Source organism: Notamacropus eugenii, chromosome 3 (assembly GCF_028372415.1).
Source record: "Notamacropus eugenii isolate mMacEug1 chromosome 3, mMacEug1.pri_v2, whole genome shotgun sequence".
NCBI lineage: Eukaryota > Metazoa > Chordata > Mammalia > Diprotodontia > Macropodidae > Notamacropus > Notamacropus eugenii.
Window position 1 is genome coordinate 208,073,678 of NC_092874.1, and position 14,509 is coordinate 208,088,186.

Genomic DNA, 14,509 nt, shown 5'->3' on the forward strand with positions numbered 1-14,509 from the left:
TCAGTGACAATATTACTCTGACTAGAATAGTAGATAAACCTGTTTAAAACCACAAATAACAGGAAAAAAAAAAAGTAATTCCTTTTACCCAGTACGTAACCACAAGGAGATTTTGGCAAGCAAGGCAGATGGAGCCGTGCCTGCAGAACTCATTCTCCTACAGGGGCACTTTAGGGACATTGCTTCCTTTCAAAGTCAGTATGTACTGCCTTCCAGAGAAAAGGGGCAGGAAGACTGCCCATATCAGCTTTCCTCTCCCTTCCTCCCTCCCATGACTCTCCTCCCACTTCCTTATCTCTTTCTCCCGACCCCCCCCTTCCTTCCTCTTACTCTCCCCCCTCCCTCCCTTGTCGTCCCCCTCTGACCCCACCATTCTTTAGGAACAACTACCGAAAAAGGGGACAGCAATCACACTGAAGTCAAATGAATACTTTATTTACTCAAACATTTCCGTGCAGCCACACTTCTAGGGAAACTGTAAAGAAGTGATTTCTGGCTTGCTGCTCCCTCCATCCCTGCCTGTGCAACTTGAAACCCTGCCCCTCCCTCTGAGCTTCGTTGGGCAATCGAGTAGAAATGTATAAAGCCAAGGCTTCTGTCAGTTAGTCTTTGCCTCTGCGTGGGTTTTCCGACACCCCAGAGCTGACCTGACCTGTGAGGTGAAAAGAAATGGCTCTTTCCAGATCTCACAGGGTGACAATGAATGATGGGAATACCATCCCGGTGCTGGGATTTGGTACTTACGCACCCAGAAGAGTAAGTATAGATAGCAGGGGGGTTTGTGGGCGCTGGGAGGGGAGATGAAGTGTGTAATCCTGATTCCCTTCCCATGCTTCCCAGTTTGCTGTTAGAGACTTTTTGGATGGAGAAATACACAATTACGTAGCAAACGCAGAACAGTGAATTTCTGTGTAAACCTGACACTGTGGTAAATGCATCATATTTCGCATTCAGTCACAGCTGGCTGGCCATGGATACTCTGGGAGTTGTAGTTTTTCCCAGGTTGAGAAAAGAAAGTTAAGGTGAGATCAGCCCTCAGATGGGGAGGGAGGAAGGTTTTTCACTAAGCCCTGAGTTTGAAAAAGCATTTAGGAGTGTACGAAGAGAGGAGAGGAGCATCCCTGGCAGACAGTGTCTGCTATATATCTGCCTTCCCCTCGTTGAGACCGTGAGAGATGATATTTAAATGAATGAGCAGAGAGATGTGGAGTTGTGTATTATTATACAAGATCGATCCAGGAGGCAGAGGGGTCAAAGAAAAATAGGTCCTGCCATATTCCTTACTTCTGCTTAGTTGTGTTTTTAAAAAAATTCTGTTAAAGAATATTTGCCAGATTTAATATTAGTTTTACTTATTTAAACTATATTTATAAATTAGGTGAGTCATATAAAATATAATTATGACATAAGATTCATTTAATTTTTATTTAATTATATTAATTTTCATATTATTTTTCACTTGTGGTTGTTTTGGTTCTTAACGTTGCCTGGTAAATAAATTCCTTTGATTGAGGCTTGAGGGCAACATGGGAACCACACTGAGAGGGAACTTGCTCAGGGTAAGGCAAGGAGCTTTTTTTTCTCTGAGGGCATAAGCAATAACCATTTTATAATTACACTTCCAAGCCCAAAATTATTGTGAACTTGCACCATCTTTGAAATAAATCTGTATCACAGATGAAGGCTTATAAGGGTAACCGCTTGTACTGTATGCACTTTATTGAACCTGCGCACCTCAGCAGGACATGGATGTTGGAAGATGGGTAGATGGATTCCCTTGAGTTCCCAGTGGTGAGGAAAAGGGAATCAGATTTATTTCAAACTGAGGTGCAGGAAATGCCAGGTCAGCATGTGGGCACCTGGATATTGATGTAGTCTGAGCATTGGAGAAAAGAGTGCACAGCAAGCAAAGCTGTATTTGGGGAATATCCGTGCTGTGTGCATATTGTAGCTAGTAAAGGGGAAAGAGACAGAAAGGGAATAGTAGTGGAAGGGAGAATACATTTTGCTTACCATGTGAGCACAGAGGGGAGCCAGTCAAGAGAAAGAACTTTCCTCCAGCCCCCTTCCTCTCTGCTTCCACCTGAGGGTCTCCAGGAAGCAGGCAGTTTATTTCTTCCTTTATTTAGGATGGCAGGGCTCTTGGAGTTTGGGGTTTGTAGGGTATTAGTCCAGCTAAGAGACTAACAGTCAGAGCTCTAAACCCATTCTCTTTCTAGGTGTCACTGTCTCACTGTCAGACATGCTTTGTCTGCCTCTTGGTGAAATGGGGACTTTGGGAAAAGGGGATGGGGGAATGGGGAAGGGAGTTGTTATAAGGTACAATTCTCTAAGTAAAATTTTATGATTGTTGAGGTAACATAGTGTGAAGGTCTGGACTTGTTGATTGACTAGATGGGGAAGGGTATAAGCCTAAGCAGGACTACCCTGACAAGAAAACAGAACATGGTATTTGGGCCCCTTCAAGCTTGGGTACAAACTGGAAAAGCTTTGATATTTTCTGGTCTGTTAACTAAGACACTGCCCCTAATTTTAAGAAACCCACAACTTAAAAGAGAAATAAGATATAAATACAGAAAACTATAAATATATGTTATACAATAATTGCATTAGAGAGTTATACCACAAAGAATTGTGAGAAGTTTGAAGTGGAGACTAATAACCAAGTGGGGAGAGGGAGAGATGGAATAAGGGAAGGCTTTCTGGACAAAATGTTATTGACATTGAGCTTTGTGATATGATTTATTTTTAATACTTTTCCAGTGGCCCTTTATTTATAATATAACTTCATTGCATTATGACAAGTAAGCATATATTATATATACATATAATATTTATGCTTTTTTGCCATTTGTTTTTGTTCTTAAGTAATGATCAGTTTTTGTGGAGGAGTTACACACAGCTGAGAAATAGGAATATTCATTTCTATTTTTTTCAATAACCATTGGAGGTGTCATATCTAATTTATCTAAGATTCTATTCATATTTTTAATTTTTTATTTATTTTTTTGTTATATTTACCTAGGGTTGATGGGGTAAATTGAAGTCCCTCATTATTATAGTTTTGTGGTTTTTTTCTCCTTATAATTCATTTAGTTTTTCCTTTGTTTTTAATAGTTATACCATTGGTTACATGCATATAAAGTGTGAAATCAATTATTGTGTTACCTTTCAGCAAAATGTAGTTTTCTCTTTATCTCTTTTAAATTAAGTCTATTTTTCCTGTTGCTTTGACCAAAATCATAGTTGTTACCCTGGCTATTTTGTGTTCAGCTGAGTCATAATAGATTTTTGTCCCAACCCTTTATTTTAACTCTTTGTGAGTCTGTTTCATACAAGTATGTTTCTTGTAAACAATATATTGTTGGATTTTGTTTTCCAAATCCATTCCAGCTTCTGTTTTAGAGATGAATGCATCCCCTTCACATTCACTTTATTTTCTCATTTTCTCTCCTAGAATCATTCATTTCTGTTTAGTCCATTCTGATTTTTAGGGTATTTGTTACTAAAGTTTTGTACCTCTTCTGTTAGGCTATTGCTCCTTTCCCCAGTTCTCTTCTCCATAATTTTGATTTCTTTTGTAATACTTTTTAAAACTCTTATCATTCAGAAAAAAATTAGAAGTTTTCTTGTGGGCAAGCTTTTTCTCCCCTGTGGTTTTGATTATAGAAATTTTACATTATTCTTTTCTGGTTTGTACCTTTGTGATTTACTCAGGGAAATACTCTGCATTTATAAATTTTTTTTGTTATAATATTTAGTTCATTTTTATTTGTGAGGCTTTAGGAGTTGAGTTCTAGCTTTCCCCTACTCTGGGGGATCAGATCAGGTTGAGCACCTTTCCTTAACAAGGTCTGTTGTCTTTCTTTAGATCTTTTTCTTCACTATGGATTCCTAAGCTCTCCTTCCTTCTGGTCAGCCTTACTTAATAGCTTTTCCTTTGAGCAGACAGAGAGAAGAAGGAGAAGCCTTTTCTTCACTTCTTAGTTATTCCATGCATGCCCTCCCCTGGTGGGAGAAACCTAGATGAAGAGTAATCCTTAAGGAGGAGAGAGGTTACTGTTCTTTGTGTCACAATCTTTTTTCTTCTTCTTTCTGTTCTCCCTTAAAAATATGTACCAGTAGTCTGTGGGAAAAGCTGCTGAACCTGGTGCTATATTCCTCTAACCCATAATTTTTTTTCCTGAAAATCATTTTAAGATATGTAAAATTCACCCTAACGTGACATTTAGTGTCTGTTGCTGTTCAGTCATGTCTGACTCTGTGGCCCCATAGCACAACAGGCCTTTCACTATCTCTGTCTGTCCAAGTTCATGTTCATTGTTTCCATGACACTGTCTATCCATGTCCTCCTTTGCTGTCCCCTTTTCCTTTTGCCTTTCCTCTTTCCCAACATCAGGTCTTTTTCATTGTGTCCCATCTTCTCACTTTGTGGCCACACAAAGTTTCAGCTTCAGTATTTGACCTTCCAGTGAATAGCCTGAAATAATTTCTTTAAGTATTGATGGATTTGATCTCTGTCGTTGCTGTCTAAAGGACTCTCAAAAGTCTTCTCCAGCACCGCAATTTGAAGGCATTAATTCTGTGATGCTCAGCTTTCCTTATAGTACAACTCTCACAATATAAATACAGTACACATAAAATATACCTGTCAGAATTCAAAGCACCACTTACAAGCTGCTTTCAATGAGGCAAACTCTAGCAACTGTAAAAAAATACATAACAACAACATACATACAATATTACATGCACATGTCAAAAAGTACAAAACATTGTATATAATTCAAAAATAAGTTATATTGAGCTGACTAAGTAGCCAGTGACACTGCAATAGCATTATTTAGCCTATTTATTGATTGGATGGTTATAACTCTTTTCTGATTCATTTGTCTTTCCACATCTGTACCTAAAGTAGTTGTTGGCAAAATCTCACTCCCAATATTTCTAACTCTATGATTTTGCCCTCTTATCCTTATTAATACGACAGCTGAGGTTATAGATATAGACTCCCTAACAGTAATTCTGAACTCTCTGTATTGCCCTTTAAGGGGATTCTTGAATTTTAGTTTAAGTGTATAGTCATGGATAGTGAATATCAAGTTAACTTTTTTCCCCAATCCATGATTGATAGTGATTCTCGTAAGTTTATCTTTTTTCATTTTTCCTGTAATGCACTGAATGTTTTCTCTCACACTTTTCATTGTGGAAAGCTTTTTTCCTCCTTTAGGCCTTACTGACTTTGCAATGTCAATTAGTATTGCCCAGTTTTCTGGCATAGTACTCTGCTGTCTTCCAGTAGCCTGATACTCAATGAACTTTAAACAAAACATTCTGTTAAACTATGGGTTGTGGGAGGAGGAAAGGTATGGAATGTACAAACGGATCCTAAAACTAAACCCCAACACTGAAATCCAAGCCAAAGAACTCAGCTGACCCTGGCAGACATGTATCTGGCAAAATGTCTAATTCTTTCTATTGCCTAATAGTCTCACACTTCTTAGAATGGCCAAATGGAAAAATGAACAAGCATCGGGATCTGAAGAACATAAATAACAAAATGCAGCTGTGTGTGGAAGAACTTGAGTAGTACTTGACCAAGAAAAGACAAGAAAGGGAGAAGGTGTAACTGGAGAGTTAGAGGGAAGGAGGAACTACAGTTAAAGGACCATGTATAGATAAGGAGGTTCATAAGGAGAAACTAATTAAAGGACCATGTTCAGGAAAGGAGGTCCATTGGGTTAAGGTGTCTTTGTCCATGTTGAAATTCTTTCCCTTTGAATCTCTAGGTTCCCAAAAGTGAAGGTGAGAAAGCCACAAAGGTGGCTATTGAAGTGGGCTTCCGCCATATTGATGGGGCTTTTCTATATGAAAATGAAAAAGAAGTTGGACAGGCAATCCGAGCAAAAATTGCAGATGGGACGGTGACCAGAAAGGACATATTCTACACAGGCAAGGTATACAAAAAAGTGATTGAGTTTTGTGGGATTTTTTTCATGTTAAAGAAAATGTGATGACCTACAAACAGTATGCTATGTGGAACAAAGAGGAATCCTCCCCACCAAGGCAATCTGAACAACAAATATGTGTTTTGCTGCATAAAGCAAAAGAGAAAGGCTAGCTAGTGTTGATGAGAAACCATGGAATTTAACTCTCAGTCATTTAATTTCAAAAGTAGATTGGCCACTCAATTAATAAGAAGATGCACCCTTGTGCAGGATATTCATTAAAGAATACACACTGTCTTTGTTCTTCAGGAGCTTACTCTGCTATAAGGCACTGTAAAATAGCTAGACATTTAATTTTCCCAAATAAATAGCTAAAAAATCACCTCAGAGACCATGAGAAACAAATGAGCACCTCCAGGAAAAACTATTAAGGAGCTGTTTTAACCATATTTTTGGATGAGCAGCAGTGAGATTATTCCTCTTATTATGACAAGCCAAATGTAATTTTTTTGGTATTCATCAGACTCACTATGTTGAACTCACAGTTTCATAACAGTGCTAACAGGAAAATTTAATACTGAAGACTAAAATCGAAATTATTCCTACTTTTAGTAAGGATGTAAGTTTTTTGACTAAACTGTGAGAAAAATGTACAGGGATGTTCAATTAGTGGAATTTTTTAAATTAATGGATCAAAAGTGGAGTTAATTTAAAAGAAAATTGTATACTTATTATGGAAATTTGTGTTCGACAAACCTGTATTTTTTTAAAATCAGAAATATATTGTCTAACAGAAAATTAAATTCCAGATTTAATGCAAAAGATACAAATTGTAAATATGTAGTTGATTTTTGGTCATTCTTTACAAACACCTTTTCATTGGGGAAACAAAAGAACAATGCCTTAAAGAGAAGACAAAATGTTACAAGACTGTCACTTCTTTTTAAGGAATATCATATTCCATTCCCTTCGATCCCTTAATGTAGAAGCTGCTAGATCTTGTGTTATCCTGATTGTATTTCCACAATACTTGAATTGTTTCTTTCTAGCTGCTTGCAATATTTTCTCCCTGACCAGGGAACTCTGGAATTTGGCCACAATGTTCCTAGGAGTTTCTCTTTTTGGATCTCTTTTAGGAGGTGATCAGTGAATTCCTTGAATGCTTTTTTTGCCCTCTGGTTCTAGAATCTCAGGGCAGTTTTCCTTGATAATTTCATGAAAGATGATGTCTAGGCTCTTTTTTGATCATGGCTTTCAGGTAGGTCTATAATTTTTAAATTGTCTCTCCTGGATCTATATTCCAGGTCAGTTGTTTTTCCAATGAGATATTTCACATGATCTTCCATTTTTTCATTCTTTTGGTTTTGTTTTGTGATTTCTTGGTTTCTCATAAAGTCATTGGCCTCCATCTGTTCCATTCTAATTTTGAAAGAACTATTTTCTTCTGTCAGTTTTTGAATCTCTTTTTCCATGTGGCTAATTCTGCTTTTTAAAGCATTCTTCTCCTCATTGGCTTTTTGAACCTCTTTTGCCAATTGAGTTAGCCTATTTTTCAAGGTGTTATTTTCTTCAACATTTTTTGGGGTCTCCTTTAGCAAGGTGTTGACCTGCTTTTGATGCTTTTCTTGCATCTCTCTCATTTCTCTTCCCAGCTTTTCCTCCACCTCTTTTACTTGGTTTTCAAAATCCTTTTTGAGCTCTTCCATGGCCTGAGCCCATTGAATATTTATTTTGGATGGTTGGGATACAGAAGGCTTGATTTCTATGTCTTTCCCTGGTGGTAAGCATTGTTCTTCCTCCTCTGAAAGGATGGAAGGAGATTTCCGTTCACCAAGAAAGTAACCTTCTATGGTCTTGTTTTTCCCCCCCTTTTCTGGGCATTTTCCCAGTCGGTTACTTGACTTCTGAGTGTCCTCTCCACACCCACCTCACCTTCAGATCCTCCCAGCCAGTGCTTGGGGTCTGAGATTCAAATGCTGCTCCCCAGCCTTAGGGCTTCTGCGGGGGCAGGGCTGCCATTCAGTGTGAGATTAAGTTCAGCTTCTCAGGTGGGGGCAGGGCTGCCACATGGGGCTCAGTTCCCTCAGGGGGTTTATGTGGAGACCTTGAACATTGGATCTGAGCTCCTGCCTGCTTTGGGAGCCCCTTTCCACTGCCGCCTCTGCTGCTGTCTCCCTAGGGGGCCTGAGTTATGGGGACACCCCACTCCCCTCTCAGTGAACTGAAAAGGCCCTCTCACTGACCTTTGGCACCTGTGGATGAAGGGACCTGCATGGCTGCTGGACCTTTTGTCCCTGAAGCCTTCTCAGATCTGCTCCTTGCAGTGCTGTGTGGCCAAGGTAGGGCTGGGCTCTGCTCCAGGTCCAGGCCGTGAAGGACCTTTCATGTCAGTTTTTCAGGTCTCTCTGGAGCAGAAATGTCCTCCACTCTATTGTTCTGTGGCTTCTGCTGCTCCAGAATTTGTTGGGAGTTGTACTTTACAAGTATTTTATGTGCAGTGGGTTAGGAGCTAGCATATGTGTATCTTTCTACTCCGCCATCTTGGCTGCCCCCCACACCTCCCCGTCCCATAACTTCTTTTTTAGGAAGGTTACATGGGTTTAACTGCTTCTGAACAGGAGTAATATGCACTCCAATTTCGTAGAAATTCAGCAACATACTGTTTAATTAAGAGTTTCCTAGGCTTAATTTAAAGTTTTTCTCATAGTCTTGTTTTGTTCTACATATTTACCTACTTTTAGACTAGAAGATGATTAAAATACACTGTATCAATTGTTTCTAACTCATTCTTATTCTTTTCCTTTGGTACCCCACGGTGGCTGGTTTCTAGCACTTGGACCTTGAGACTAGCAGAAGATGTTAGTCATAACATTAATTTGTTGGGGGCAGGTAATTAAATTGTATTAAAGGTATCTAAAATGAAGTTCAATCTTAGGAAACAATGTCGGGAAAATTAGACACTTACCCAACAGACAAGGTGAAAGTGAAAGTGTTGTATCTCAGTGCCTACTTGTCTGTCATCTTTTTGACATTTGATTCTGTAGCTACTGCTTCCTTGCATAGGTGGAAGAAAATCTCAGTAGGTTACCAAAACACAGTTTCATGAATATTCAAAATTCTAGCATTAACCTGAGTTGGGAGGAGACCCCAGGTAGGTTTGGCCCTGTTAAAACACCTCACTCCATGAGTACTTCACTTCTTTACATTTCTAGCTCCGGAATTGTTTAGTACTTCTTTTATAACCCCCTGATTCAGAGATGTCTTCACACTGGGTGTACATTCACTCAGAACCTCCTTCAACAGGCAGTTCAGGACCCTCCCTCTAGTGGGTAAATTTCTTGAGTTCCCAAAGAGGTCACTTTTGCAGTTTACAAAGCATGTGACGTCTCTTTTGAACCTCAGAAGAACTCTTGGAGGTAGATAACATTTTATTTATTATCCCTTATTTTACAAAGAAAGGAACAGGCACAGAGATTAAGTGATAAGAATGAACTTTAGGAGCCATTCTGGGAACTCAGTCTGCTGTCCTGTTATTGACATAATTTGTCCCTTCTGTTGATATTGTGTGATAAAGAATATACAACATTACTTTGAATATTCCTTCAATCCCTTTAGCTATGGAGCACATGCCACCGCCCAGAATTGGTCAGGCCTGCCCTGGAAGAGACCCTGAAGAACCTCCAGCTTGATTACCTTGACCTTTATATTATACATTTTCCTGTCTCTCTTAAAGTAAGTACTAGAACCCCCCTAGGTGTACACAGACTTTTTGACAACATTTCTCTCTTTTCTGTCTTAGCATTTTTCACCTCTGCTTCTATGAGAATTGAAGGAATGTTTTGCCCTTATTCATACTTTGTTTAGAGGACTGCAGATGAATGTTAATAGTTTTGTGTGTCAGTGTGCTAATATTTAAAGTAGATGCCTACAAGTAAACATTTCCTAAGGATATCCTGATTTAACCTTAAGAGATGAGCCTGGTCATAGTGGTGAATGCCTAGAGTCTCCGTATTGGGGAATTCGCTTCTAGGGAGAGGCATACAATCAGCAGGGTCCAATAACTGTGTGTCAAAGATAGTAGGAAAAAACTTAGAGATTTATTAGAGTGCTAACAAGCTGTATGAGTGTTTAAAGGAGATAGATATCCTATAGAAAGAGAAGGTTTTAGAATGAAGGGATACATGAACTATCTGTGCTTGGAAAAGGAACCGTAAAAAAAAAACAGGGTAAAATGAACAGTAGACTTTACTGGACTAAGGAGGGAGAAGATGGGAGTAACAGAGGAAAGAGGAATGAATGTGTTAGAGGAGGGGGGGAATTTATTTAAGCAAAACAAATTACAACTATGGACTGCTAATTAACCAGTGAAGAAATAAAAATGAATTGAAGGTTTAGCAGTGTGGCTCTGGGCCACAGGTAACAAAATAGCAATTACTAAAACTATTCAGTAGTGAATTCTTTCCTTTTAGTAATCCCAGAGCCTAGCACAGGACCATTAAGCACTCATAGGTGCTTAATAAATGTTTTATGAGTGAGTGACTGAATGGATGCACATGACTACAATTTTATAAAAAGTTCTCAACTGTTCAAGTTCACATCTTTTCTTTTTAAACCTCAGTAGACTACCAAGTTAAAAAGTGTTACATGCACATACAGAACCATGTAATTAAATTAGTCAGTTTTGCTTAATTGTTTCAGGAAATATGCCTCTTCATGAGATTTAATTCAATGTTGTTGAGTATGTGTTGTGTAACAAATTATCAATCAAGTTTTAAATATATAAAAAAATGAGAAGGTTGATTAGACAGACGATCTCTAAGATTTTTGCCACTTCTACATCTCTGATGCTTTGCATTTGTATTACGATTATCTATCTATTTGATCTCTACTAGTTGATAAGCTCCTATAAGTCCAGACATTCAACATCATTTCATGTTTTATTTGTGGCATCTGGCACTGTGCCTTATGCAACATACAAAGTAGGTTGAATTGAATAGAATCACTCACTTGCTTGAGAGTCTCCAAAAGACAAGTCTTCCTTCTCCAATTACAGCCTGCCAAAGAGATGATTCCAATGGATGAAAATCAGAAAGTTATCCGTGACTCTGTAGATTTGCGTGAAACTTGGGAGGTAGGTGACTTGTGCAAATAGAAAACAAAAAACATCCTGCTCTTTTGAGGTGTTTTGCCCTGCCTAAAAGTGATTGTGACTGGAGAGAAAGATCCTCAGGTGGTTGGAACTGAATTTGATCAAATGAAAAGGTGCAAGGCACCTTGTGAAATGGAATATGTGCAGGACTAGAAACCTAGACTTCTAATTGTAGCTCTGACACTGATGTGGGAATGTTGAGTGAGTCATCTCAGCTGTCATTTGAATAATGAGGGCAATTGGACTAAAATATAGTGAAGTGTCTTTTCCCTAATGATTTACTTAATTATTCTACATTAATATAAAAAGAAGATGTGTCGATTATATGAGAATTGACACACTAATCAGAAAATTCAGGGAACTATGTACTTTAAGATATTGTTGAAGCCTCCTCTGTTGGAAACAATGGAATCTTGGGTCCCCTGAGGTGGGTGGAGATGAGAAGAGAAGAGGTACACTTCCAGGATTTCTTCTAACCTCCAAGAAATTTAGTTGTCTTGTTATATTCAGATCAAGTGGAAAGAACCCAGGACTCATTGAATGGGAATGATAAGGGAGAGAGTAATTAGAGTGCTAGGAAATAGCAAAAATAAAGACAAGAGAAAGTAGATGAAAGCTGGGGGTGGGAGGTTTCTTTTTCTGGTGGTGGTTACTGTTTTCGTTCCTCTTCGCAACAGAGATTTTGTCACCTGTTTCAGACTGAAAGGCTAATTTGATATTTTGGAATATCTTACTTTTAGCTCCTATGATTTTAAATTTCTTTTACTGAAATGATCACTTAACTGCCAGATTTTCATATTTTGATTGAAAATATATATGGGAGTCAATGCCGCATGCATGAAATTCAGTTAATATATTTATTTGAAAAGTAGAAATATGCCTGGTGAAGAGCTGTCCTCTGGATCAGTGTAGTAAAGAAGTCAGAAGACCTGAACTCAAATCATGGTTTGTTTGCTTACTATGTGGTATTTTTCAATAACTTCTCTAGATCCTGCTTTCCTTGACCAAAAAAGAAAAAAAAAACAATTTGTGACTAAATTGTATCTAAAGCCCCTTCCAGTTTTTAATTCTGTGACATGCTTTCTCCTGAGGTCCTTTTTTCAAATAAGAGGAGAGGAAGTGAAAAGATCAAGGCTAGGGGCTCAATGGGGGATTCTACTCAACATGCTCTCCAAGGTTCCATAGTGATTCACAATCCCTTTCTACTCAGGCCATGGAGAAATGTAAAGATGCAGGCCTTGTGAAGTCCATTGGAGTGTCCAACTTCAACCGCAGGCAATTGGAGATGATCCTGAATAAAACTGGGCTGAAATATAAACCTGTCTGCAACCAGGTAAAACAATTCTTTTTCTAGTGCAGTTTCTTTCCTATCCTTCCCCTTCCTAACAAAAGAATGAACGAATAATAGCTCCCTGTAATTCTTATCTTCATTATGATCTTACATCACATTTTTTGTTCTTGAAACTATTTCTTCCTACTCACATTTTCCTAGTTTCTAGTAAATAAAACTTATTTCTTTAATCCTTTATCCTATACAACTTTTCAGACATGCATGTTTTCATCTTATATAATCCATAAGGTCATTTGAGTCTATTTTTATTAAATAGTTGATTTTCTATTCACAACTGCTCAGATAATTAATATCTGAAAGCTCTGTTTCTTTCAACATATTTAAAGTTTTTTATTAAATGAAAGTTCTTTTCCTACTTCTTTCAGACATCAAAGTATTCATCAATGTCAGTATCTGAATCTTACATCCTTAATTAATTGATTTTAGTCTTTTTCTTAATTCAAAACTGCTTTTTTCTACCCCTTTCAGCACCAATGGCTGTATGTGCAAAGGGTCCTAAGTAGACACATATTGTGCTAATATTCTGTGATTTGGGGTGTAACTAGGTAATTCTCAAGTCCTTCAATGATTAAAATGCTTAATATTGTTCTTTTTGGCTTCATACAGCTTATTTTTATAAGCTAAAACCAGTGTTTATTGTACTGCAGGTGGAATGTCATCCTTACCTGAATCAAGGCAAATTGTTGGAGTTCTGCAAGTCAAAAGATATCATATTGGTAGCATACAGTGCTTTGGGATCCCACAGAGAGGCTCCATGGTGAGAAAGGGGGTCTGTAATTGATTCCTTAATCACCAATAAAGTTGATTACCCAAATTTTTGTATACTTAGAAACATTGAGTAGTGGAAACAGCATTGATTGTGGGGTTATAGTTAACTGAATTTGACTCCCATTTGACTTCCGGCATTTTACTAGTTGCATGATCTTGAAGAAATGGGGGGCGGAGCCAAGATGGCGGAGTGAAAGCAATGACTCACCTAAGCTCCTGGAAAAACTCCTCTGGATATCTCCGGGGGGAGAGTCTGACCAGACTTTGGAGGTGTAGAATTCAGTGGGAGACGGACTTTGACGGATTCGGAGCCCAGGCTGGACCAGAGGGTCCACGGGAGGGATCTGTTCCGCGGGGTAAGACCCCGGCGCACAGCGCAGCGCGGTCGGCGCGGCAGGGCGGAGGGGACCAGAGGAGCCCGAGAGTGGTGGGAGAGACCAGCGGAGCAGGAGATAAGCCAGGCCGAGCCGGTGAGAGCCGCTGAGTGCCAGACATCAGCGCAGCAGCCCTTGAAATCTTCAGCCTGAAGATGGACTTCGGTGGGTCACTACTTGAACTTCCAGGAACTGGGATGGCAGAGTGATCAGTAAGTGCTCTCTCCTCCCCCCTGATGACCGTGAGGGAACCATAAAATTCTTCCCCAGATTAATCCTGGATCAGCGGGAACAGCAGAAGGGGGCGGGTGGTCTCATAACACCAGAGGCTGGAAAAGTGGCAAAGGGGGATTCTTCCTACGGTAGCAGAGATGGCTGGAGGGACAGACGACCCAGGGCAGAGAAAATTCGCACTGAGACCCAGGCAAGCCTCAGAGCCGGGAGACGAGCCCAAGGAGGGGCGGGAACACGCCTTAGCTTCTAGGCATGCCCCAGCCCTCCAGGGGAAAAGGGAAGACAATAGGGAAGCTGGGATCCCCATCCCCTGACCTGGCCTTTGCCTCAAGTCAGCTGAGGAGATATCCTGAGGACAGACCACCCCTCCCACATACCTAACAAGCTAACCCCAGGGTTGATCGGGGAAACAAAAAACAAAAGCCTGCTTTTAGCCTAGACACACATCAGCTCAACTTAAAGATCTGTACCTTCTGACTGAAAGAACCAAAAGCTACAACACTCAGCCAACATCATGAATCAGAAAAAGCAGACAAAAAGTGAAAAAACCATAGAATCTTTCTATGGGGATAAGGACCAAAACACAAATACCAAAGAGGTTAGAGCTGAGACTGTACTTCCATCTGAAACCTCAGATGGGACTATGAATTTCTCGCAAGCACAACTAGATTACCTGGAACGTCTGAAG

General features: G+C 39.4%; 1 protein-coding gene across 1 annotated transcript in view; it reads left to right on the top strand.

Moving 5' to 3' along the window:
• The first annotated feature begins 447 nt into the window (after positions 1-447).
• Positions 448-14,509, top strand: part of LOC140533856 (aldo-keto reductase family 1 member C1-like) — a 30,444-nt gene continuing 16,382 nt past the window's right edge. Inside the window, exons 1-6 of the mRNA XM_072654180.1 lie at positions 448-756; positions 5,787-5,954; positions 9,561-9,677; positions 10,999-11,076; positions 12,305-12,427; positions 13,093-13,202. Coding sequence (XP_072510281.1) covers positions 670-756; positions 5,787-5,954; positions 9,561-9,677; positions 10,999-11,076; positions 12,305-12,427; positions 13,093-13,202 — 683 coding nt within the window. The 5' untranslated portion in view covers positions 448-669. The remainder of the gene's footprint in view (positions 757-5,786; positions 5,955-9,560; positions 9,678-10,998; positions 11,077-12,304; positions 12,428-13,092; positions 13,203-14,509) is intronic.